Raw genomic sequence first — 25,480 nt, forward strand, 5'->3', positions numbered from 1 at the left:
CCAACCGTGAGAACGCTTTGCGGGAGTTTATACCCGCTTCTTGCAGAATTTGGGGGTTTAAAAAATGCAATTACAATGGGCGTCAATTCTCTGGGTATTTTCGCTCTTGGCACCCCCCCCACCAATATGGAGGAGGTCCACTCTGTATTCATTGCATTGATGACTGTCTGATGTTGTGTCTGCCAACGCCTTTTATGAAATGGTCGCAGCACTTACTTCTAAATCCCTTCAGAATTCACAGTTGATCTGTTGGGAGCGTGTCAGGGGTGAAGTCATCGTTTTTTTCCCCTCATCATTTCCCTTCTTCCCCCCGATTGGCTGCCTTCCACAACATCTCCATCTGCATTCTTTCCGTCTTCCATTTGCATCCATTTCAACCACGCCACCGCCCCCTCCTTCCCTCTTCCTCCTCCTCCTCCTCCTCCTCCTCCTCCTTGGCGCTGCCCTCTTCAGCTAAACTTAGAAGTGACAACAGTTACGGGGTGACACCAAAGTCTAAATAAGACCAGAACAATCGCCGCCCCCTCCCTCATTACAGACCGCCATTGTTCTCTCCGTCCACTCTTGCTCTTTTAGGGCGTTTGTTAGCTATGCTAATGAAAGCCGGTTTAGCGAGCGGGGATTTGATGCTCTTTAAACGGGCACTTCTGGAGAGCATAGTCAATCATCAGAGCTGGGGACTCGAGTCATCCCATTTAACTCGAGTCATGCGACTTGACTCGAGTCATATGACTTGACAAGCCACTACTTTGTGACTACATATTTAAGATAGTGTGGCATTTGTTTTGATTTTGAATGAAAAGTCATTTTTGGTAAAGTGTGCGCAAAGCAAGCGTCACGGAGATACGACGACTACGAACGGCGTCGTCACACTTCATCCGCCACAAAGACGGCTAATCTACATGAAGCTCACAGATAGCGGAACCCATACTCGCGTCACCGACGTATGTGGTTAATTGAGAAGACCGTCGAGTGCGGTGGTGAGTTTGTGGAGGCGCCGGGCGTCGTCCGGCCGATTTATGGCTTTCAAATGAAGCGGGCGCCATACACTGCGCCAGTTCGGCCGGTGGAGTGTCACAGGAGTGAGGCCCACCTACTGCGCGAGTCCCATCACGTCGGGAGACCTTGCGGCAAGAGAAAAGCCACGTAAGACAAGATGCGGCCAGTTCAGTTAGCTAATGAGACATTCAATCAGTCGGTGCGTCTGTAAATAGCCACGGCTCCTTTGAGCCGTCGTCCAAGAGGAATTCTCTTTCTCCTCGGTATATTAATAGTGCCCGTGCATTGTTTCCTACAGCAGCAGCACTCCTGCAATCAATGGAAGTCGGCCTGCCAAGTACACAAATATTTTCCTTTGTCCCTATGTTTAGACGCCGCGTAAGAGTCGGTTCCGTGCGTGCACGTGTCAACTTGCTCGTGGATGGATGTCGGCTTGTTTATTTGTGTGTGTCATGGGTGATACATCTCGTTTTTGGGGTGTGTGACCTTTTTATTGGAGAGGTGTTGCTATACCGGTAGACAACATGCTAATTTCCTCCACAATCTCTTCATGTATTTGTATACAGTGTATTTTTTTTTTACCCTTTGTCGAGCCAGGAAAGATATTTTGTATACAAAATAGTCCAAAATTGTGCCGTCCTAAAAAAATGCTCAAAACCTTTTTGGTGCCCCGACTGCCTCGGTTGGTGTCCAGAAGGTTTTAGGAGCATTTAGTTGCTGCGGTGGCATCTCCATTGAAGCCCCTTTTTCGGGAAACCACAAGCCTGAAAAATTGGCCGAATTCCAAAAACGGACCAAAATTGACCTCCTCAAACTTGGAGTCTGATGCCAATTTGGGGTTTTGAGAGTCCTACCGCTTGGCGTTTGGATGGTTCAAGTGCCATTGGGTATGATTCAGTGCTGTGGCAGAGCTGGCCACGCACCCCATTTTTTGGGGCACCCACTGACACGTAAAACTGCCGCCAAAGTGACCCTCCTTAAAACTACTATCTGATACCATTTTTGGGCACCCATTGTGCCCCCATTTGTGGTTTGGCGACTGTCAAAAATGGAATCTGATGCCCTTTTCGGGTGCGCAGTATACCCCTCCTTTGGGCTGGAAATGTTTAAAGGCAATTCGCAATGAATGGAAATGAACCCACTCCCTCAAAAATTGCTTGCTACAAATGGGATCCAATACAATTTTCAGGTGCCTGGCGTGCCCTCGCTTCGTGTTTGAACGCTTTTAGAGCCATTCGGAGAGATTCAGGGCCAGTGGCAGTGTCGCCCCTTTTCCGGGCACCCGCTGACATGCAAGAGTGGCACAAAATAGAACGCCCTTTCTGGTCGCCAGCCAATCGCATAGAGACAAACAACCATTCGCGCACCTACGGGCAATTTAGAGTCCTCAATCAACCTACCACGCATGTTTTTGGGATGTTGGAGGAAACCGGAGAAAAGCCACGCAGGCACGGGGAGAACATGCAAACTCTGCACAGGCGCGGCCGGGATTTGAACCCCGGTCCCCAGAACTGCGAGGCAGATGTGCTAACCAGTCACACACCGTGCTGCCTTATATATATATATATATATATATATATATTCGCTATTCACGGGCGATGGGGACCGAAGAGCAAAAATCCACGGATCATTGACGTCCATTATAATTGCATTGGAAAAAGAACATCTTCTTAACCCGCCAAAATTTCTAGAATTAGCGAGGATATACTGCCAGTAAGCGCTTTTAGGTTGGTCCCCCCCCCCCCCCAAAAAAGGAAAAAGATTTTTATTTTTTTATTTTTTTACAAAAACAGAAAAAGAAAAATGCCATGAATGGGTGAATCCCCGGGTGCCGAACCCGCGAGTATGCGGGGCTCCGCTGTTTATCCAAGTTTTGTTGCCTGTGGAGCTGAATGAATGGCTAAACTTCAGCAATGCATCACAATTACAAGCCCTTCAAAACAGGAATGGAACGACGCCACTTTCGGGTCGTCTTCGGAATTATTTCGGGCCGCGCTGGCCGCCGAGGGCTTCGCACGCACTGGAGCATACCTCTCACACGCCTACAGGCACGCACGGAATACGAGCGAAGCGAGTTCGGAGGCCCCGCGGCCGAGCGGCGGTGCGGAGGCACCGTCGGTCGCTCGGAGTCCGTCCGCGACTCACCAAGGGCGCAATGAAATGAGTGCCATCCTCCACGATGTGACAGCTTGCTTTGGCTAAATGGTGTCATAATCTACGCCTCCTCTCACAAACGTCCAACAGCAATTACACACCGGCACGCACGCCTCTCTTTTGCCCTCCACATACCAACTGGCACCGATAACATTGTCTTAAGCTATAAAAAAAAAAAAAGATCCCCACCCCTCGCATCCCTCCTCCCTCCATTGCGGTAATTATTGAATTAATGCAGATGGAGAGAGACATCTGCATGTTAAAGTGTTGGCCTCTCTCTTATGCACAGCAGATGTTCGCCTGTCATTTACTCAAATTATGCTGCATGGGTACACGGAGAGAGAGAGAGAGAGAGAGAGAGAAAGTTAGTCACCAAGGCGACATTGTCTCACAGTCGGCGACGACGGCGGCCAAATTCACCATGCATCTGTCCTTCTCGTATACAAATCTTCACTTGAGATTTCATCTTTACAGTTTAGGGAACAAACTGCAAGTTTCACATCATTTTTCTTTTTTCAATGTACAGACAATATTGTAAATATTGAGTGTCTGTGTACTTGCATGTCCCTTTAAGAGGCAGGGCCTGGTGGTGGTGTGTGTGTGTGTGTGTGTGTGAGAGAGAGAGAGAGAGCGAGAGCGATCGTCGACTCTGTGTGAGTATCTGTGTGAGAGCCGTGGCTGACAGCAGCTTCTGTGTGCATGTGTTCACTGTGTTTTACTGTCTTCCCAGTGTTCAATTAAAGGCAGAACATGGTTCGTTGCCACCTTGTGGCACGTAGAGGCAATTACAAGCCTTTTTGGGTGGGTTAGCCAATGAATGACTTGTGGATTTTCGCTATCCTGCACAAATAGCGGGGGTTTACCGTGTTGTAAATACACAGTATAAGCCCCCCCCCCCCCCGGCGCGAACAATGAAGCGCGCTACTGCAGGGGAATACTGCCAATACTACGAAGCTGACCCGAAAAGTGAAGTCCTCACGGGACGAGGCACCGTGTCCTCTTGAAGATTATCCGTTGATTATTGGAAGCCAGTTCCAGACACGGAGGGGGTCCGTGCACAAGTGTGTCCCTGACCTTCTCCTTGGGATTATGTCCCAGGTTGGTTTGGCCTCGTCTCTCCGGATTACGTTTGATGAAAACATTCTTGTATTATTTTTTCCGGTGCTTATTGTATTAATACTCTCCGGCGGTTTGCCCTCTAAACGCTCAGTCCCTGTGCCTGCTTTAAGGTAATCTTCTTCCACTTGAGCTTTTAAAATGTTTTAGCGAGGCGGTGTGCCTTTGCATCCTTTATGCCTTCATTTTAGGTGTGCTCTTGCTCGTCGAAAAACATTTACGAATCATGAATAGAGTGGCTCCAACTCCCGGAGACAAATTCCTTGTGTGTCTTAAACGCACTTCGCCAATAAAGATTGTGATGAATTCATATGCACATTCACCATGGTGTCTGCATATCAGCCAGAAAGTCAATTCAGCGGATTGATTTCAAAAAGTCTCAATTTCTTTTGTTATACGTTAGTTTTTATTTGAGTTTCTATTGTTTGTTTAATACGTTTGTTTGGCTCGGACAATGCGCAAATGATATTGATCGGTCTAGTTACAATCCGCAGGACCTCATCGTCAGAGAAAAACAATAGGTATGGTATAAAGTACAGGGAACAATGCAGAATGTTTTCAAATCTCTGAAGGTTTTGAGTCCAGTTGTTGTTTATTTTAGACTAATTGATTGTTTTTCTCTTGGTTTTGGGTGCTGCTCACTGCCCGCCGTCGGCTGTTGAGCCCGTCGCTCTGTTCAGCTGTCCGCACGTCTCTCACGAAAGGGAAACGATTAGCTGCCGAACAATGGACGAAACACCGACGCCGTCTTCAATCGCTCACCTCACGGTCGTGTTTGTCGCCATTGGCGTAGATTGAATGGCTCCGTAACGACAGATGCCCCCTAGTGGCTGCCGTAAGAATAAACTCAAGTGCGTAGCTCAGACTTCACATCTGACTTCACTTCTGCATTCCTAGCCCAGGTTTCACATGTGCAAAAAGAAAATCAAGGCTCGGGTCTCTTTCTGCAACCGCGAGTTTCAAGACTTCCTTTTAATACCCAAGACCGTGATTATTTTGCGCATGAAAGCAATCGTTAAGGAAGTAGAACCTTTACTGCGCAGCCACTGCACTTCCCTTTCGGGCTGATGAGAAAAGTTGTGCGTTCAAGAGACATCTGGGTAAATTTGTAGGTGTTGTAAAAAAACGAGTTTTGTAAATGTTGACATTCTATACGTGATAGAATCTGTATTTGGACATTTCTAAAGTTTCCTATTTACAGTTTGCAGTCACTCAGTCCACACACAAATACAATTGCGTGCACAAACCCCCCGCCCCCCCCGCCCCCGCGCCCCCTCTTGCCTCCCGACAAAAATGCCCAGTGGAGTCAGCGCAACTTCCTTCTATTCTCCAACCAAAAGCCTTAAAGCCAACAGATGTTTTCTCGTGATCACTGCCAGTTATCACTCTTAACGCTCCCTGATAAGACTTTACTTTCTGACCCAGATGTTAAGGGGTTCAATTTATCAGATGCACCACAAGAGCAGACTCGTGGGGGGGGGGGAGGTGGGATGAGTGAGGAGTGAAAATAGCTGCAGGCTGGCGAGATGAGATGTCATATGCCTTTTTTTGCTTTGTTTCTGGAGCGGCGTCAGCACAGTAAGGAGCTCAGCGTCTAAAGAGGCTTTCGTATAGGCGGGAAAGATGCGCCATATTACGGCACGGCCAGAAACCTGCTTGATTAATGGGCCAGGATAATCACCTCATCAAATCACTCTCACTTATTAAATCTTGTTTAATATCGTAATGAGGGCCCTCCTGAACTGCTTTGGTAAATTCCCCCTCTCGTCGTCGTCCTCCTCCTCCTCCTCCTCCTCCTTCTCTTCTTCCTCATCTCTGCCCGGCCTTTCCGATTCAGCGGGAAGAAGGGTGATGCCGAGCCCTTCTATTCAATGGGGTTCTCATCTCTGGCTTACCTTTCGCGAGGAATTGTATCCCAAAAAGTCTTTCCTGCGCGAGACAATCTTGTTTGCAGTAGCACGACGAGGGTTAGAAGTGCTGTAGCCCAAACCTGAGTGTGTTTATTTAATCCCTTATTCATGATAGATGATGTGCTCGATTGTATCATCATAAATCACGGTATGTGCGGGTCAGGACCTTCTTGAAGAGTGATACCACTTCCCAAGGCTTTGGTTCACTGGACTTTATTGAAACACTTCAGGTGAAGCAATATCCAAGCTGTCTCCTTGCGGATGATTTGTGGAGTCTATCCGTAGTATCCCAACATCAGTGTTACTTCTGGAATGGGCTTTCATTTCCTTGACTTGACCTTCAGCAGGAATTGGGCTACCAGATGATCAGCCTCAGAAGAAAACTGCACTGCGTTGTCAAATTGATGGTGTCCCATGTATCACGGTCAAGAGCTGCGACTGGGCGCAGCCTTTCACGGTTCTGCTGCCCTACTGTACCACCTGGGACAACATTTGTGATATCAGAGGTCATCCATGTTGGATTAGAGGACCTTGCTCGCAATTTTGCTTTGTCGTTTTCTTCCGGTTGTCCTGGTCAGGATTAGGGGGGCGCTGGGGCTGATCCAGATGACGTTGGGCAGGAGGCGGCATACGCCTCGAGCCGGTCACCGGCGCATTGCAGTTTATTTGCAGTCCAGTCCATACACCAAACTTGATGGTACAGTCCATCTATCTGTAGCACTTGTCCACATTCGGGTAAGCTGCAGCCTATCCCGGTGCGCCCCGGACGGGTCTGCAATCTAGCGCAGACTCTAACTCGAACTCGAACAGAGTCGGATGGTTTTCAAGTGTAGGGTTGTCTGAAGGCCAATTGAAGTTCCTCCACACCAAACTTTAAGGATCTCGGTGTGCGGTCAGATCAGTTGCATAGAACAACGGGAAATTCTATTGGGTTTATTACATCTTTCGACTGATTCATTAACAAGGATGTCTCCGACAGCTAGCGGCATCTAGCAAGCTCACCCCAAAGCTGGAGTCAACACTTTGCGGCAACAAATGGCTGAAGGTGACCACTCTAGGGTCGAGCGAGAGGCGAGGGGATGCATCTTCCCCCCCGAGTGCCTCCCATTTTTGTTGCCTTTATTACTGAGCAGCTGTTGTGTACCTGGACCTCATGAGTGGCGCCTGCGCTTGGTATCTTGGCAGGCCGGCTCCCCCGAGGCTTTGGATACTAGCGTGCATCAATTCTTAAAGATGACTGTCTGCGTGCCGTGTCACATGGTCAAGCCCTGAGTGAAGGGCTTAAGGGGCTCTGGAGCTGGAATGCTCTTTGATGGAACTGGCTGGAGAACGAGGAGGGAGGGGAGGAAAGGAAAATACATGGGGGGGGGGAGATGGTCCGATTGTTGTGCCAAGGAATGTCCTTGATGGAGATAACGGGGTATTGTTTGTATGCCCGTGAACTCTTTTCGGACTTGGGGTATTAGAGATGATTTAGCGGCGGGGCCGACAATCATCTTCGCGTCTTGGCTATTTTTGCCCAGCCGCGTGTTTCTCCTTGCAGTTAACTCGTGATGAAAACATTCTGAGAAAGCTTAGCACCAAGGTGAGAAGACCCGGCGGGTGTCACGTGCCCGAGAGGAGACGCTTGTCACAATACCTGTTGAACCGATCTCGGATGGATTTCCACTGAGCAGGAAATGGGCGATGTTCCTGATGTCTGCTGAGGAACCCGAGACAGTGAAAATCACAAAGGATGACAAAAACCTCAACTGACAACACAAAGCTAACCTCCCTCAAACAAAACACTCCCGTTTTTTTCCCTCTTCTTTCTTCTCCGATCATTTTGAAAAACAATGCCCACGCACTTTTCCAGCCCACCTTGGAGAGGCAGGTTTATTAATAGTTCAGAGCTGGGTGCTTGGGGCTCGCTGGATGAGAAGGTTAAGAATGAGCGGAGTTAGCGGCGCGAGCCCAGCAGCCAGAGCGGCGTCTTTTTCGGAGATTGAGCCTTGCGCTCATCCCGTGTCTGTATCCATTTCATGACAAATGAAATACCGCAAGCCCCGGCCAGAAACAATGGCTCGTTTGGCTGGCGTGAGGCCCTGCGGGGGTGCGGCGGCGGTGGGGTGGAAGACTGGCTTCCAGCCCCTGCAGCTGTCCCGGTTGTCACTCCTTGTCTTAAGGCTCAGCGCTCCATCCCGCGGATCAAGGGGATGTGTGTCGGCACAAGTGTTTGCGTGCGCGCATCCGCGAGTCCCCCAAGAGACGCGGCGAGGCGATTCTCTGCACTTAGCAGCATCTGAAAAACGGCCCCAGACACAAAAGGCACGTTGAACGCTGTTAAGACCCCTTCGCCGACTCCAGGCATGAGGTCATCTTCCTTGCTTTAGCAGCCTTTTGTCCCACCGCCTGATTGACGGGAGGGGTGGGCCGTCGACGACAATTGCGGGCTTGCAGAGAGCCGCGGATGGCCAACGTGTCGCCAGTCAAAATATTCCTCATTATTTACTGAGGATACATTTGAACCCTATGAGGTATACTCTTCCCCTAATTCATCGTAAATGAAGATGCGCATTCGTTGTGCCATTTTACTCAAAAGGCAGATTTATCCGGTGGATCGCTTTTTGCAGCTGTTTTCAATATCCAATTTAACGACTGCAACTTTAGTCTGAATTTCTGCGAACAAAGTTCGACTTTTGACACTTCGGTGGCGTGGAAGGGAATTCTGGCGACTCCGAAGGGAAAATCTCGAACACGATGTGTTATAAAACATAGTTATACAGTATGTGAAAATATTCATAGCGAAACAAATAAAATGATGTATTGGAAGGTCAAAACGCGGTCTGAATACGTAACTGCGCGGACAGAAATGCCAATTGCATACCATCGGAGCTCGGTAACAGTTCCCAACCTCATCCTATAAATGATCGAGTCTGCGACTCTTTTTAATCTGTTCTGCATAACAGGTGGTAACTTTAATACTCTGTGTGTGTGGCGGGGGTGAAGGAGAAGGACAAATCTCTTCCCGGCTCCCTTTTTTCACCCCCTTATGTCTCCGAGATTAGCCTCTGCTCAAATGCCTCCTGTTCATCTAAGTAATTAAAACATTAGAATTATGGGATTATGAACTGCTTTCGAATTAATCCAGTACTCAATGCTCCCAGCACCTTGCCAAATGGGTCAATAGGAAATATAATGGGCCCCTGTGATTTCTGATTCGGGGATCTGGAAGAGGCAAAGAATGCCAATAATGGCTATTAAAAGCGAGAGTGTCCTAGAGGAAACGATGGAAAGGGAGACACAAATTTGCCCCCGAGTGCCATCTGTCTTGGACTCACTAGACTCGGTCGGGTTTGAGTGTAGACGAAGCCAAACGAGTTTCAATGCTCGGTTAGGGACGCACTCTGTTTATGTACAATATCAAAGCGCTTGCAGGTGCGTCTTTCCCTCGTGCGTCACCTCCCCAAATTATATTCGCGATTCGGCTTTGAAGTCCCCGCCTCGAGGTATATCATTTCATGCTTCCATGCAGGGAAAGTCTACAAGCATTTGTGCAAGTATGTGTGTGTGTGTGTGTGTGTGTTCATGAATGCTTTTTGTTTGTGTGGCTCGCAAACAAGAGGTCCAAGTTGACACGGTGACAGTTCCTCGCCGAGCGACAGAGGGGCCCTGCCATCCAACAACAGAGGCTTTGTCGCGCTGCTCCTCTTGGCTTGTTACGGACTTCCTTCCCTCTCTCTCTTTTGCCCTCTTTCTCTCCCTGTTTTTAGCGAGTCCAATTCTTGTCTGAAGTCTTAATTTGGGGCGCTGGCCAGTGGCGAGATGGAAGAGAGGCAAGGGGACCGAGGGACGGAAGAAGGGGGGCGCGGGGGGCAGTAGCGCCCAGAGAGGGGAGAGGAGGCGCGGGGCGGTGATGGCTGCAGACGGACGGCCCTTTGTTCCTCCTTTCCCAGGCTCCTCTCTTGAGCCTCCGAGGCTCCAGTTGCGTTGGACCTTCCAGTCCCTGAGAGGGAAAGAGTGAGAGAGAGAGGAAAAAGGGGGCAGTATGAGCTGTCCAACTGGGATCTTTCATTCTGGGAAACAAATACACACTGGCGGGAGACGTGAGCACGCGAAAGAGCAAGGTGATAACGAATGAGAAGGGAAGAGAAGGGTAGGATGCCGAGCCTAAGCTGCGCATCCTGACCACTGCTGCCAGCCCCCAGTTAATCCCGCACGGTGCCAGTGGGACAGGAACAGAACACCAGAGTGACTTCATTCACATCCATATCACAGACTAGGATTTGGTGGGTTTGACTGCAAATATGCTCACTGATTGGATCCCACCAATTAAGGTCATGTAACTGTTGTCTGCCTTTAAATCACTCCCGCGGAGCGGTGGGTAGGTACCGTTTAACGCCCTGGCACCGAATCCAGATCGTTTGTCGGCACCTCCATCAGGGGAATGGGCCGGAAATGAAGATGACGTGGGAAAGTGGCTGTGCGAGCTGAAAGCAAACCGGGGACTGTCTCGATGTGAGGTAGCTGTGCCAACTGCTTTACCGCCATGCATGAGTAGGGGTCAAATTGTTCTCTATACTTTGGTTTAGCGTTAGGTAGTATGCTTAGGGTTAGTGGGGTTAGATGGCATCCCTAAAGGTTGAATATTAGGTGGTAGCCTTAAGGTTAGGGTTGAATGGTGTCCCTTGGGCTAGGCTAAGTTAGAATGCCCTCTGGTTGCGGTTTTGGTTAGCGGGTTAAGCGGTATCCCAAGGGTTAGCGTTTGGTGGTTTCTTTCATATTAGAGGTGTATGCATTTTCCCTCAAGTTAGCTAGTACCCCTAGAGTGAGGGAGCTAGACACCGTCCCTAGGGGTTAGGGCTAGGTGGTACCCAGTGGCTTGTGGTTTTGGTAAGGGGGTTAGGTGGTATCCTTAGATCCCGAACCCTGTTGACCCTGTTAAAGGTTTACGTGGCATCCCTCCAGGTGGTGCCGGTAGACTTGGGTAGACTCTGGTAGAGGACACAAACTTGAACGAGATACGGCTGAGAAAATTATACATTTTTAAAATTTCATATCCTGTATATACTGAATTGGTACAGTTTGGCGGCAGCTGACTGGATCTCACTTTGTACGTGGAAACAATTTTTGTTCTGAAAGCTCTTGTGATATGACATGGCCATTTTTGCACGGCCATTACATCCTTGACGTTGCGACACTGGTCACATTTCGAATCGCAGGAAAACTAGTAGCCGACGGCTAGCCACTCGGGAATAATACTTTCGGAACCCCGCTCACTGCGTGACATTTTAGTCGCGTTAGGCCACGTAGCTCGGTGCGTGGCGGGCCTTAGGGTCAGACTGGCACCCAATGGATTCGGGTTCGGGGGGGTTACGTGGTCGGTTGTTGGTTTGAGGGTGAGGCAGTATCACTCGGGTTAGGGATAAGGTGCATCCCTCCTGGGGTTTGGGTCGGGGTTAGGGTTAGTTCGGGTTATTCGTTGTCACAAAGGTGGTATTACGACTACTACTACCACTTCTATATATTACTTGCGGTAATCCATCGTGACGTGCTGTGGAAAAATACTACTGAGACGTGACACAGGCACTCGGCGCCAAATCGAAAATGTTCTTGAACCTGAGCATGTGATAAGGGGTCGGGGGTGGGGGGGGGGGGGGGGGGGGGGGGGGTTGGGTTCAGAGAGGGACCTTGGGGACCGTGTCAACGTTTTCTGTGCCGGAGCAGGGACAAACATTAGGCAAACATTGGGAAAGGCTGGCAGCCTTTTGAGATAGTCGGCTGTTGATCTAAGACTGAGAAGCTGAAGTCCACTATCTCCCGTCTGATACAGCAGCCAAGGTCTCGCTGACACACAGTCACAGAACAAACATGGATACCTGAAGACAATGACCTTTGAACCGCCCCGGCGGTGGAACAAAACAGGAAGCGGCGAAAATGACTCCAGCGACTTCCTCCCTGCGGGCCAAGAATGAATCAGGTGGAATGATTGTTAGTACATGGGTAATAAAAGTGTGCACAAGTGTGCACACATTGTCCAGGAGTGGCTGGCACAGATGTGGCGTGTGTGCGTGTGCGCGTGCGTGTGCGTGTGTGGGGGCAAGAGAGTGAGTCTTCAGATGTAGCGACAGATGGTATTTGATTGCAGAGCAGACGGTCGGTGTTGTACAAAGATGCTGTCTCAGCCCAAGCTAAGGAGCTGCTTTCGCCTGCGGTGAAGGCGAGCGGAGGCGAGGCGGGTGGACGACAAGAGGGAAAAGGAAAAGAAAAAAACAGAAAAGACTCAAAAGAAGCAACTCCAAAAATGAGCATCAAAGCAAAACAAACAAAACAAAAAAAAAGCGGTCAGGCAAGAACAAAAGGGGAGAAAAGCGGGCAGGCGTGGTGGAAAGTACAATGAGCTCATGATGAGTCAAACGGAAAATGATGTCTGATATCTTACACGTGAGATCCGCTTCAGCGAAAACATTTGGAAAAATGCATATTTGCTTGCGCAGATTTTACACATGAATAATGGAGATTACGTTGAGATGTTGAAAACAAATACCAATCGTCGCAAGCTTTTTAGCCATCTTATTTTCTTAAAAGAGAATTTTGCAAGCGTATTGGAAAACAACATTTACAAGATTTTCAGCCGTTATTATTATTATTATTTTTTTTTTTAAGGCAAAATTGTTGATGCAGCTCTTGCTTGAATAGATTGTGAATTTAACAATTGTCTTCCACAATTTAACCATGAAGGACTCCTTTATACATACAATAAATAAATATACATACTGGTGATATAATATAGTAACACATAAAAACATCCATAAAAATCCAATCAGTAAGCAACTTTAGCACTTTAGAAGTTTTAATAGTGGTGCCGATGTGAAATCAAAACGAATACCCAAAAAGTTTTTCCTTTTTATTTCCATTTTTTTTTAAAATTCATTTTTCACAAGCTTGCATATATACTGCACATACATTCAGTTCATAGAGGGTGAAGGCACGAAAGGCAATTTGACTACTGGTTGTGTTTGGGCCGGGACAAAGCAATTAAGGCGGGGGGGGGGGGGGGGGGGGGGGGGGGGATAAAGAAAAAAACAAAACAAATGACAAAACGGCTTCAAAGTCGTTTGAGCTTTCTCGCTTACCCTCGGCCCTGTCAGGGAACACACAAAAAAACTAATCGAAAATTCCATTTAGCTGCCAAAACCCTCGCCATGTTTATACTTTTTTGTCTTTTTTTTTTTAAATTCACCTTCAGGTAGGATTCATTTGAAAAAAGTTGGACCTACTTGATGAAATGCAGTACAGCCTTCCATGCTTGAAAAAGAAGTCAACATTGAATAAATTAGGATAAATTAAACCAATAAATTACACACAATCTGCAGGACAAAATAGACACAGATAAAAGAAAACAAACCAAAAATAAAGCAGCCATAACATCATTTGAGTTGGATTTGACAGCCTGCGTGTCTTCGAAACAAAAAAACAAGAACAAATCAACACCACCGCTCCAATTGGAATTACTGCACTAGAATCATCATCATCCTCGTCACCGTCATCATCGTCTTGATGTCATACCAAAAAAAAAAAAAGCATCAACAAAACACTATTTACAGAACATATTGCTAAGTTATACAAAGGCAGTAGCTTTCACTTTTTCAGTCCACCTCATGGATATTTACAAAAGAAGATGGGCAATGGAATTAGACTCATCATAATAATAATAATGATAATAATAATAATAATAATAATAATAAAGATTAACTAGTGAAAGCATCAGGAAACAAAAACAAAAAAAAAAATCCCTTTCAAACAGGTCAGCAAAAGGATCAGAGGAAATGACGGTGCCGCGCCCGCGCGCACGCACGCGCGCGCGGCCGTCGCTTAATGAGAGTCATTTACATGTCAGCGTGGCACTCCCAGGGGTGGGGGAGGGGACCGGCGCGTTGAGAATTGTGTCACTAACTGGTTCACAGGTTCTCATAATCGGCCTTTTCTCTTGCGCACGCACGCACGCACGCACTCTCTCTCACAAAAACACAAAATGCAAAGCACTCCCCAAATTCCGGCAAAACACAGCAACTTTTCCCCGACTGCTTGAACCCGGTAGGAAAAGCCCCCGGTGGAAATCTGTACGGCGCGTCCCCTCCGCGACACTTGCGGTCCTCGTTGTTTTCTTTGCCTTACGAAGCTCACGCATAGCGGCAACGTCTTCAGGGGCTTTCTCCCGCTCTCGAGTGTTCTCTCAGCTTCAGTTCAAATAAACGGATGCTGGCGCAACTTCGGGGGCACTGCCGACTGACCGCCAGTAAAGGTGTGGAACATGCATTTTTTTGGGGGGGGGGGTGAGTCCATTTTTCCATCCCGTTTGATTAATTATAGAAAAACTGTACAGCTATTCTTTGTTTTATCTCAACAGTATTTACAGTAGCGTCAACAATATTTTCATACTCTGAAAAATGTATTCTGAGTTTATCTTTCCCGATCTGAAGAGTTAAAAAAAAAAAAAAAAAGGAGAAAGAAACCAAATCACAAAAATGTACAACTATTGCTCCTAATCTACTAATGATTCACTTATGCGGAACACAGGATTCAACAAAGTTGTCACAAAAAATCCCAAATAAAAATGCCACGACGGTGTATATATATTTCCCCATAGATTTATACTGTACAATTCTTTATAAAAAGACTAAATATGCCATTTATTAATGTGGCGATCAAATCAAGCAAAAACCGGAACATATCTCAGCTGTATCATTTTAGTGGTCGCGTGAGGGCGTGGAGCCGCTTTCAGAAGCGTATCCTTTCCTCTCTCCTTTTGTTCGCGGCACTTCAGAGCCCTCGGCCGGCCGTTTAGACCGAGCCCGTCGCTCAGTGACAAAAACCGTCCCCACGCGCTCTCTCAGGCCGCCGATCTCCAGAAGGGCGCCGTCCGGGGAGGAACGAGGGGGAGATAATGAAGGGAGTTGCTCTCGCGCTTTCTCTGCCTCCTTTTGTCGGCCGCTTTGTCTGCCTTCCAAAAGTCGGCGGGTTAGGCGACCTGCGCCCTTTTGATCTATTGTCGTCCCTGCAGACGCCGAGGCGAGCGACACCTGCGGACAAATGTTAACGTCCTCGTCTGTAAGTCGAAGCGACATGTCCGCGCACAGGTATTTTTCAAAAGCACAAACACATTTGCATTTAAAAAAAATCGCACGCACGTCGAAGCAAACGGGTGAAGCGTTTTCTTCGTACCCGTAAAGTCGTCCGAGCCAGTCGGAACCGGAAGAAAGTCGTTTCCGGAAAAGGCTCAATGACAACGACGGTCAATTTTGAGGAAAAATCGTACGTGTGGACTGATAGCCTTGAATATCACACGCTATATGAATATAAATGTACAAAACCGTAAATGAAAGCAGCTTAACAGGCTTCGTTCTTACAAAATAGATGTGCTCCAAAAATACACATTTCTCTCTCGGCGGTTTTCCGTGACCTAAAACCCCTAAACTATGAAAAAATAGTGTTAAATAATTCAGCTTTAAGAAATTAAAACTACCAACTTTGCCTCATTGTTAAGTCACGGTAAAAGACTTTTTTTTTTTTTTCTCCCCTGTACTCCAGCGGTGGAAAAAAAACAAAACAAAAAAAATCTCTTTCGTTGGCTGTCACACGCTTGCCGACTCGAAGCAACCGAGGGCTAAGACCCTGAGCTGTCAGCCAGTCAGAAGGCTGAAGAAAGTCACTTCCGGAAAAGGCACAATGACGCGCGTGGGCAGTTCAAGAAAAGGAGAATCAAAGGTGTGGATTGACTATTCACGATATTAGAAAAGGAATATGAGATTTGCAAAAGAAAAAGCAAAGGCTTTGTACATCGTAAAAAAATAAATACGATGAGCCCCAACGATGCATTTCTATAAGCAAATACTTAAAAGTGTAACATTTTTATGGAAATGTTCTTTCTGATGGAGTCTATTTTTTTTTTTTCAATCAATTTTCCATTTTTTTTAATTTTAAGTCATAGTCAATGTTAAAATATCTGTTAATGTCAATGTAATTTTTTTTGGGGGGGGGGGGAATTTGTTGTCAACCAAAACAACAGGCGAAGCCACGTTAGCCAAGCGGAAGCCTGAAAAAAGTCATTTCCGGAAAAGGCGCAATTTTTCGACTCTTCTGGTCTGCCGAAAAACGTGAAAAAATAAAGTGGACAAGTGAATCTTTTTCCAAATACCTGCGCTCGCTCGTCACATGACCATAAACACAAACTCGTTCCACACTTCCTCCGCAGCGGCCGAAACGGCAACGGGTCTCGAGCGGAAGGTTTCGGCGTCGCCCGTCTTTTGTCGGCGCACTTTGAAGTTGCTGAGCTCTCCTCCGTTCACCCCGAGGGGAAGAACGCTGACCTCTGACCTCATATTGTTCCCGCCCGAGAGGCGCAGGTGAGTGTCGGGAGGGGGGGATTCTCGATGACGCCCCTTTTCTGTGACTCTGCAATTATCCATTGTATGCGCACAACTATGTTTCAGTATTCCCACATCTTCAAGTACCGGCTGCTATTGCGATCGCGTCCATCGTGCCCAAAAATAAAAATCCCCGCTTACAAAAAGGCGGACGCTTGCGCCGCTTGGTGGAAAATAGTGCGAATATATCAAAAGACACAAATGTCGCTTGCGTACGGTAACCGACAGCAAATCCGATCGATACCATTTCGGTTATCGAAGGCGGCCGTCGACGAGAAAAAGAAAAGTGGCAAACGAGAAAATGTCTGCTCCATCATTGTCTCACTGGTCCAGTGCAGAAAAGTCTACAAATGTACACAAAATAATAACAACAACAACAACATCGTAATGCTGCTCCTGCGAAACTAAATATAAAACAAAACATTTCAAGTGATGGACACAAGAAGCAGAATATTCCAGAATCTAAACTCTTTTTCAAAACTCTCAATAGGAATAATTTATTATTTTTTTTTCTTCGAGGGGACAAACAAAACTTCAACTGCCAACCTTCAGCAAGCGGTGGTGACAAATAATAAAATCATCATACACAACAGAAATAATCCCCCAAAATATTCATAATAATAATAATAATAAGAATAAGAATAAGAATAATCATAATAATAAGAAGAATGTACACCCGATAAACGCAATGCCCTTCTTGCAGGGAAAACACACTTCAAAACAGGATCTTTTTGAAACCGGTCCAGACTCGCACCACTAAGTCCAGTCAAGCTCCTCAGTAGTCCTGATCTTTATGCCGCGCAATCTACGGGGGGGGGAGGGCCGGGCACCACCCACCCTTGCGGGGCACTTCGTCGGATGGACCGCAAGTGGACCGGCGTTCGGAATCTGTACGCAACCCGGCCCGTTTCCTTCATTGCCACATGTGAGTTAGTGTCGATCGTGCAGCAGGCAAAAAAAAAAAAGTGGGTGAGGAAGAGTCACTCAGTCCAAAAATCAGCCAAGAGGGATTCAAATCTTCAGTTCGTCAAGAGGAAAACCCAAAGTAATAACAACCGTCACCATCATCGTCGTCGTCATAATTCTCATCGAAGGAAAGCAACACAAGACCGAGCGAGGTCGTCGGGGAACACGCGCCGAGGCTTCAAATCGGGAATGCTACTTCAGAACTTCCATACATTCACAAATTAAAATAGGAAAAAAAAGAGGGGACAGAATCGAAGCAAGAAGAATAGTGTTGAAGTGGTAAAGGGAAGGCGGAGTCGCTTTACTCATGTAGAAGCTCCTGCAGGCAGTTGGGCGACTTGAAGATGTCGGGCACCTCGCTGTCCAGCTTGCAGATCACCTTGTAGATGGCCTTCTTCCACGACGGGTCCACGTCTTTGCCCGCCACGATGGCGTTGAAGAACTCCCGCAGCGTGATCTCCGCCACCTCCAGGAAGCGATCGGGGACCTGGAAGCCAAACCCATTCGTACGGGTCATTACGCAGCCGACATACAAAACAAACAAAAACGGGATATCGGGCAGACGGATAAACTTTTTTTTTACTTTTCCAAGAGTTCAACGTTGAGAAACGTTTTGCACAATTTGCTGTTCGGCAACATGGAGCCGAATGGGAAAAATTGTTTCCTTGACAGTTTGTAAGCACGTCCACTTCTACGCCTTTCTGTGCCTCTTCCGGTCTCTGCTGAGGACACGCTTTCATCTCGGGCTCACAACGTCAAACTGCCAACGTATATTGCCTGCGGCCATTTTAGAGCATTTTGTCTGATCTTCCGAGACCCGCAAAATGTTGTCTTCTGGACAGTCGAAGAAGCAAGATCGTTGAGTTGGAACCAAAAAGTGAGCAAACCAGGCAGAACTGGGATTTTTTTCTTTTGTTTTGCTTTCGTGACACCTCAAACGATAAAACAACAAAAACTCGACTGAGAAAGGACTTTTGGTGGCAAAAGGATGATTTATTTATGAACTGGTCTACAAGTAAGAAATTTGCCGTGATCACTCCATCTTTTCTCAACATCGCACTCTCGGCAGTCTACCGCGACGCTTACTGTGTTTGTTCCATACACATTTCTACTTGATTTTCCCTTCGCGCCTGTTGCCCGGCGCGCTTCCTCAGTTGTTCTCGTGACGTGCAAAGTGCCCGAGGATAACTTCTGTTGTGATTTAGTGCAGTCTAAACAAAAGGAAATTGAACTTGAACCGGATTGTCCATCCACCTCTCGGATCTTATTTGACGATTTCATTGCTGCGTTATCGCGCATTACACTGATATGATCTCGCCGTACGATAAAACCATAAATCTCCGTCCTCCCGACTCGACTTCCTTAAAAGCTAATCGAGGCTTCCACCTGAGAAAAGCCACTTCTTGCGAAGTTTCTCACAACGCCCACTTCCCTCCCCAGCGTGACATCTTTACACGTCTCGCTGTAAAAAAATAAAAAGAACAAAATGCAACCCGTGACCCAGAGGTGGCAAAATGACTCACACACTCAAGTAGAAGTAGAAGAACTGATTCAACTCCTGAGTCTGAAATGGACTGACTGTACTTCAGTACAAAAAAGTGACTAAGTACGAATATTTTTCCTGTTTAATTACCTTGCACAGTGCTCCTACTGAGAGGAATTTATTTTTTTTTAATTTTTTTTTGCTGGACACGCAATGTGTTTCCACCGCCTTTGAATATTTTCATTGATCCAGGCCATTGCATTCTCAGCGCATTGAATCGATCGCAACAGGACGCTGCCGTTTGTCTTGGAAAACGTTTGGCGTCTCATCCGAGCGGCCTTCGTCGCTCTGCACGTGCGCCGCATTGGGCAGCTCTCGCCAGAAAACCGGAATATTTCTCCTCTAAGTTAGATGCACGCCCCGACCACCGATGCTAGCACTCTTTTGAGACGCACGATGGCAGTCGTTCAGGTGGAATCGCCCTCGTGAATATTCCTTTTGTTGTAACAATCGTTGTGGAGGCACCTGACGACCAAAGGGGGATTTGTTATTTGGGTTTGTTTGTTTGTTTGTTTGTTACAGGCTAAATTATTGAATTCACACTTCAAAAATAAAGACAAGGTGCCATTTGTAGAACTAGCTTACACAACTGCACGTCTGCGGTAAACATCCTTAGCAAATTTAATATAGCCGTCAGAACAAAGACGCTTTATTGAAATATAAAATATACACGCAATAGAAAATAAGGACATTCATACACGAGCTGCAGCGGCTCAGGGTCTCAACCCTGGCTAACCCTTAGCTAAGAATAGCTCGTCATCGGCTAGCACCCGCGTCGCTCGCCAGGCCCGGCTCCGCCTTTTAAAGCCACACATACAAAGTCGCCGATATTACAGTGTGGAACGTGAGGACGGTGACCCAAAGTGGACACAAATAATACCTGCATCTCATGTGCATATTTTGTATTGGTATTATACTTAAAGCTTTATAATTTATCAAAATGTTTGCAATCATTTTCCAATTTTTCAAATTCTTATTTTCATCTATTGTATTCTGGAATGTGACCGCTGCGCTAAATGAGGGGCTACTGTACAGATATCAGTTTGCAAATGTCGTTAGTAAAAGTAAAGAAGTCGTGAGTAAAACACAGGTACCTGAAAATGTAACGTAAATACTGTAACGACTATTTGCATTTGTACTTTATTTCCCCCAATGGTCATACATCTAGCTGTAAAACACACACACACACACACACACGCACACGACCTGTGACCAAACGAGACGAGAGTGACGAGTGTCACGGAGGTGCCGGCGAAAGAGGAAGTGCTAAATGCTTCAGGAAGCGGGCGACACGCCTGGCCGGGCCCTCGAGCGTCCCTGACAGCGGCGCTCAGCCACACCGCGCCTGGCAAGACTCCGTGACACCTTCCTGCCAGCCAACACGCTGTCACATGCGCCCGCACAAGCGCACACACCTCCTTGTGCCAAGGAGATGACACATCCTGCACGGCGATAGAGGTGACATATTGCGCACGCGTACACCCTCGCCACAGTTTGCCTCCGTCGCCTTCATCCCGAGCGGCCTTCGGGGGTCACCTGCTCGGACGAGTGCAAATACTTCATTGCAATACTTCAAAATAATTGCCGGCCATAATAATTGCATGGGGGGGGGGGGGTTCTTTTCTTTTTTAAACCCCAAAACGCCTCGAATAAGCTGGGATAAACTGCCAAAAAGTGTTATCAGGGTTGGTTCTCCCCCCCCCAAAAAAGAAAAATGAAACAAATAAAGAAATTGGGGGGAATCTTAAAAAAAACAAAAAACATTTTGGGGGGGGGGGGGGGTCTATAGGTGGCAAACAGCAAGCATGCAGGGGGGTCCACTGTATCTATAATTTATTTGGAACATTGGTGCCTTGAGATACAAGTTGAATTCGTTCCATGACCATGCTCCTATCTTACAACACTACTATCTGAAATCATATTTCTTAATTGAAATGAAAATCTGTTCCAGCAAACCCCCCCCCCCCCCCCCTGTTTAAACATCAAAAGTCTTTTTTTTTTTTTTTCCCCCCCCCACGAGCACTATGTGAGTCAATAACAAGGGAAAATATTTTGTGTTCATCGAAGCTTGTTTTTGTTCATTTTGTTATCGAAACGGGCATTGTGTAAAATTGTTAAAAATGGATTTTTTTTTTTTTTTTTTTTAACTTTTGCGTGTGTTTTGTGTTTCAGTCTGTTTCTTTGTATATATTAAATTTTTTTTGAGGTGTCATTACTCTTACCGATGTTCTTCCTCGTATCTGTACTTGTACAGTAGAGCAGAATCCCTTCCAGGGTCCTGCAGATACTCATCAGGAGTGTCAGGACACGGCAAGGTTAGTAGCCATTGGAACACACACACACACGTTAACAGTCATGCCTGTTCGCACATAACGCACGTGGGACGACCCCCCCCCCCCCTCCCCCCCTCCCCCTCCCCCCTCCAGGTGATGAATGGAGGCTACGAAGCTCGTGCTCGTGCTTGTGTACAGTATGCGCGCACCAATGTGAAAGGTGAGTTGTGAATAAGAAGCGAGCCCCCCCCCCCCCCCCAGTACAAAAATGTGACAATCCCTCCATAACGTCTCGTTTTTGTCGGGTGTCGTTACGACGGCCCCGCGCCGGGACTGCCGCATTACTAAGAATATTCCCGCATGGAATTTCTCCTGACGTTTTGACTATAAAAGGACGGCAAAATGCTGACCACAAGGAGAATGCAATGTCAAGGAGAAAAGGGTATTGGTATTTTAGATCCTCTTGACTACGCGTCGGGGGCAGCTCGCTAGTGGCGATGGGGAAGCGTACCGGGGGACCGGCGTGACGGAACACTTATTTCTGTCCAATCCTTTTTTTTTTTTTTTTTTTCCCCCACTTTATCAAAAAGGTCACCGACCTTTTGAAACTGAGAGCTAATTCTTTGCTTACTTTGCTCCAATTACCGTTCATTCTATGTTAATATGAATCATTGCTGATATCCGTGTGAAGACAATGATCATGTTCATGATTTTCTCACAATAATTAGCTACGATCTAACGAGCTAGGAAATCTGCGAGACGTCTTTTTTTTGTGTTTACATTTTCAAATAAGCACTTGTACAACATTCTTAGGAAATCACATCATCTCGTTATTGGTGAGCTATTTTTAGAACAAGACCATGTCGGTGCCTCCTGGTCTCCTGGTTCACAAGTACAAGGTGTCCCTGAAAAATGGACTCGCTCACACAATGTACTCAAGTGTAATTTCATTTTCTTTCATAGAACTCGTTACTCTTCTATCAATAAACACTGAAATCAAAATGAAATCTGTGAATTACGAGTCAAGACATTGTTTTTGGGACACGCTGTATTATTAACGTGACCGTTTTGCTGCGGGTCAAATGGACCCATTTTGAAGTTTCCAAATATTTGAACCCTCATATTCTGTAATGGCTAAAATTGACCTGTTTTAAAGTCAAAACCGCAATCCAAAAATCTGTATTGTGGCGGGTCAAATGGACTCAAACTGTACAACATGCTTATGTTTTTCTTTTGTTTTAGGTTGATTTCAACATGATCCACTGCATGTTCAACCATACAAATTTGTTTTTGAGAAATATCAGAAATTAAAATGAGTTGTGTAATATTTGCTAAAGTATAAACGTTATTGATTTGAATGGCCCCTTTTTTTTTTTTTTTTTGAACTTTAAACTGGGTCAATTTGAACCGCAACAGAATAGGAGTGTTGATGCAATTTGAAAATGAAAAATTCAAGTCAAATCTGCGTACGCGAGCGCTCCGGCTCCGGACGGCGAGCGTTAACTGTTTGTTCGCGCCCCCTTCCCCTTCATCGCTCTCTCTTGGGTCAGCTGTTGGGCTTTTGTTCCAGAGGCATTGTGGGGGATTATCCAGCGTGGCCGCTCATTCGCTCTGCTGTCCGCTAAATGGAGCCAATCGCGTGGCTCGCAATCCTTCATACATATTTCATAGGGCTTTTTAACAAGTTCTCAGCAGATCCCAAAGTGAAAGGACAGATGTACAAAGCGGGGAGGAGACCAAAAGGCAAACGCGCTAACTGAGAGTACAAAGTCTCTTTTTGTCCTAATGTTTCCTCGGTTCAAATAAAAACGGAGCCAGCAATGCGTTCGAGAGTTATTTTCGAAAACTTTCTCTCGTCAGGTGACAGAGCCGAAGAAACGTGAATAGCAAACATAGGAGGACGACTACAGACGCCCGTTGCCCCCCAAATGCTATTTCAAGCTGCATCGTTCTGTTCGGTTAACAAAAGGCGTACATTTGTGGGCGATACCCCAGTGACGAGCCATCGAAGCGAAGCTATCCTCTCCTCTCTGTGGACATAACATGTCGTCTGTAATTTCTTTGACTAGAAAGAAGTTGTAAGGACAAAAGGTGGCGATATCGATGTGTGCCCCAGTCCAAGTCCATGTGTCCATTTGCCCCACCCTCACGGTGCAAACGACGTACAAGTGGACCTCGGAGTACATAAGTGCCCTATCACAAAAGCAGCACCCCAAGCTAAGGTTCAAGACTAACCAAGAGCATGCGTGCCATCTCTAGTTTGTTTGAGCAGACTGCCAGGTCCAGTCACGTTTCGAGCTCATTGGAACAATACGAGTTGAGGAGATGCGGCTAGCTGGTCCTTGTTGGCTAAATAGCAATCGAGGAGAAAGAAAGGCAGGCGAGGTAGATGGTGGAAAAGGCGAGGTCTTCTCCGCCGGAGAGGCCGTTAATCAGGCTCCTTCGCCGGCTTGCGTCTCTCTCGTGACCGGTTGCTTTGAGACGCGAGGATAAGCTCTTTTTCAGAGAGACGGAATCGGATTTCCTGCTTGTCGAGGAGATCATAAAATATGACGGCGGACAATAGGAGACTGCGGACGGCTCGCTGCGGCCGCCGTCTTAAGACCGCTTAGACGGACGTTTCAAAAGGGAGCCTTCGTCCTGGCCCGCTAAGTGCGTAAGCGTGCGTTGGTGCGTGTGTTTCGGAAAAGCCTGAGAAATCTCCTCTCTCTCGGTGACTCAGGGTTGCCTGTTTGTTTGGTCAACGTGTTTCTCCCCCTTGCTTTTGGGAACTGTCAGGAGATGTATTGCGCCTTCTGTTTGCACAGCATTGGCCAAACAAGACGAGACCCTGGAAGATAAGGCCGCGCTCGTATACGCGCGCCTGTTTGTGTACTGTATAGCCTTGAAGGATGAAATGCAGGGACGTGACACGGACCCGGATGATGGCCGGCCAGGCCAGGTTAATCCCTAACCCCGACTCCGGCTGGGAACACTCACACTTCACATGGCTGTACGCTTGATCATTGACTTAGCGTTTACATTTCGGAATTTCGCACATCTGCTGAGGGGGAAACGTTTCGAAACAAGCTCCCAAAAATGTCTACGTCCAGCATTTTTAAAAACACCCCAGGATTCGCAAAGGGACTTCTTTTGCTTGCTTTCAATCTGCTCTCTGCGTCAAAGTCAGCATTGCAAATGAGAATCTGTTCTCAATTGCCTTACGTGGAAAAAGAAAGGTGAAATAAGATACGCTTTGGACCGCGCGCGCCACCAGGGTTGCATTCCGATTGAAGAATCCTCCGTCTATCCCGATTGTCGCAATCGGGCTGTCCGGTCGGTGCAGGACAAAACGACAGGTGGCGCTGCACCCCGAAACACCGATCCGTTCGTGCTAAATTGAAGAGCGACGAGTCATTTAATTCTCCAACCTCATCCTCCTCCAGAGCTAGCGTTAAAGACTCACATAAGGTAACATACAAAACGAAGTGTTTTGGGAAAGTGGGCGGAGTTATCCATCATTTTCGTCAACACCCGGGGCTGTTCGCCACTCGATAACGGGGCACATAAATTGCATCTCGCATTCGCGTCGTCAACGTCACCCACGCTGCCACGTTTGGTTTTCTCAGAAGTGGGACGAAAGGCCCATTGAAAAATGTGCGTTATTGTTGATCCCCGTGTGAACGTCGAGCGGGCCTCTTGCGTTGAGTCAAAGCAGAACTTCCCGAGCGTCTGTCACGCGCAAGAACACATAGTCCCCTTTGCCTCGCATATCTGTTCCGATCAATAATCTACAAAGGCCTTGGTGAGTCCTTGGCCCACACTGTCACTCTGGACAAACACAACCCATGTCCCCTGTCTTTCTGCCCCTCGCCGCGCTCGTCCGCAACCACTGATAAGACTGGGGCCACGGATGAAGAGTCCAACTAAAGCGCAGAGTCCTTGTTTTGACTCGCCGCTCCGTTGTCTCCAGCTGAGGTTCCCCTCGGCTCCCCTGCGGCAAGTCTTAGGTGAGCACCGGGACAGGAAAGGGGCCTTAAAGCTGAGCAAACATCAGCCGGCCTCGGACCGCCGATAGCCTCCGCGACGCCGAGCCCTTGAGGCGCTTCTGCGTCCGCGCGCGTGTTTGTGAGA

At 47.2% G+C, this 25,480-nt stretch overlaps 1 protein-coding gene across 4 annotated transcripts in view; it reads right to left on the reverse strand.

The window, feature by feature from the left end:
• Window positions 1-4,840: 4,840 nt before the first annotated feature.
• LOC133468036 (prospero homeobox protein 1-like) overlaps window positions 4,841-25,480 on the reverse strand; it is a 44,258-nt gene continuing 23,618 nt past the window's right edge. For 2 of the 4 annotated variants that reach the window (XM_061753416.1, XM_061753417.1), the window contains exons 5-6: window positions 17,857-18,038; window positions 4,841-10,164 (exon numbers count right to left, since the gene is read on the reverse strand). In XM_061753416.1, coding sequence (XP_061609400.1) covers window positions 9,678-10,164; window positions 17,857-18,038 — 669 coding nt within the window. In that variant the 3' untranslated portion in view covers window positions 4,841-9,677. Of the gene's footprint in view, window positions 10,165-13,051; window positions 18,039-25,480 lie in introns of those variants that run through there. The other 2 variants (XM_061753418.1, XM_061753419.1) reach the window with 2 other exon arrangements.

This window comes from Phyllopteryx taeniolatus, chromosome 18 (assembly GCF_024500385.1).
Source record: "Phyllopteryx taeniolatus isolate TA_2022b chromosome 18, UOR_Ptae_1.2, whole genome shotgun sequence".
NCBI classification, from domain to species: domain Eukaryota; kingdom Metazoa; phylum Chordata; class Actinopteri; order Syngnathiformes; family Syngnathidae; genus Phyllopteryx; species Phyllopteryx taeniolatus.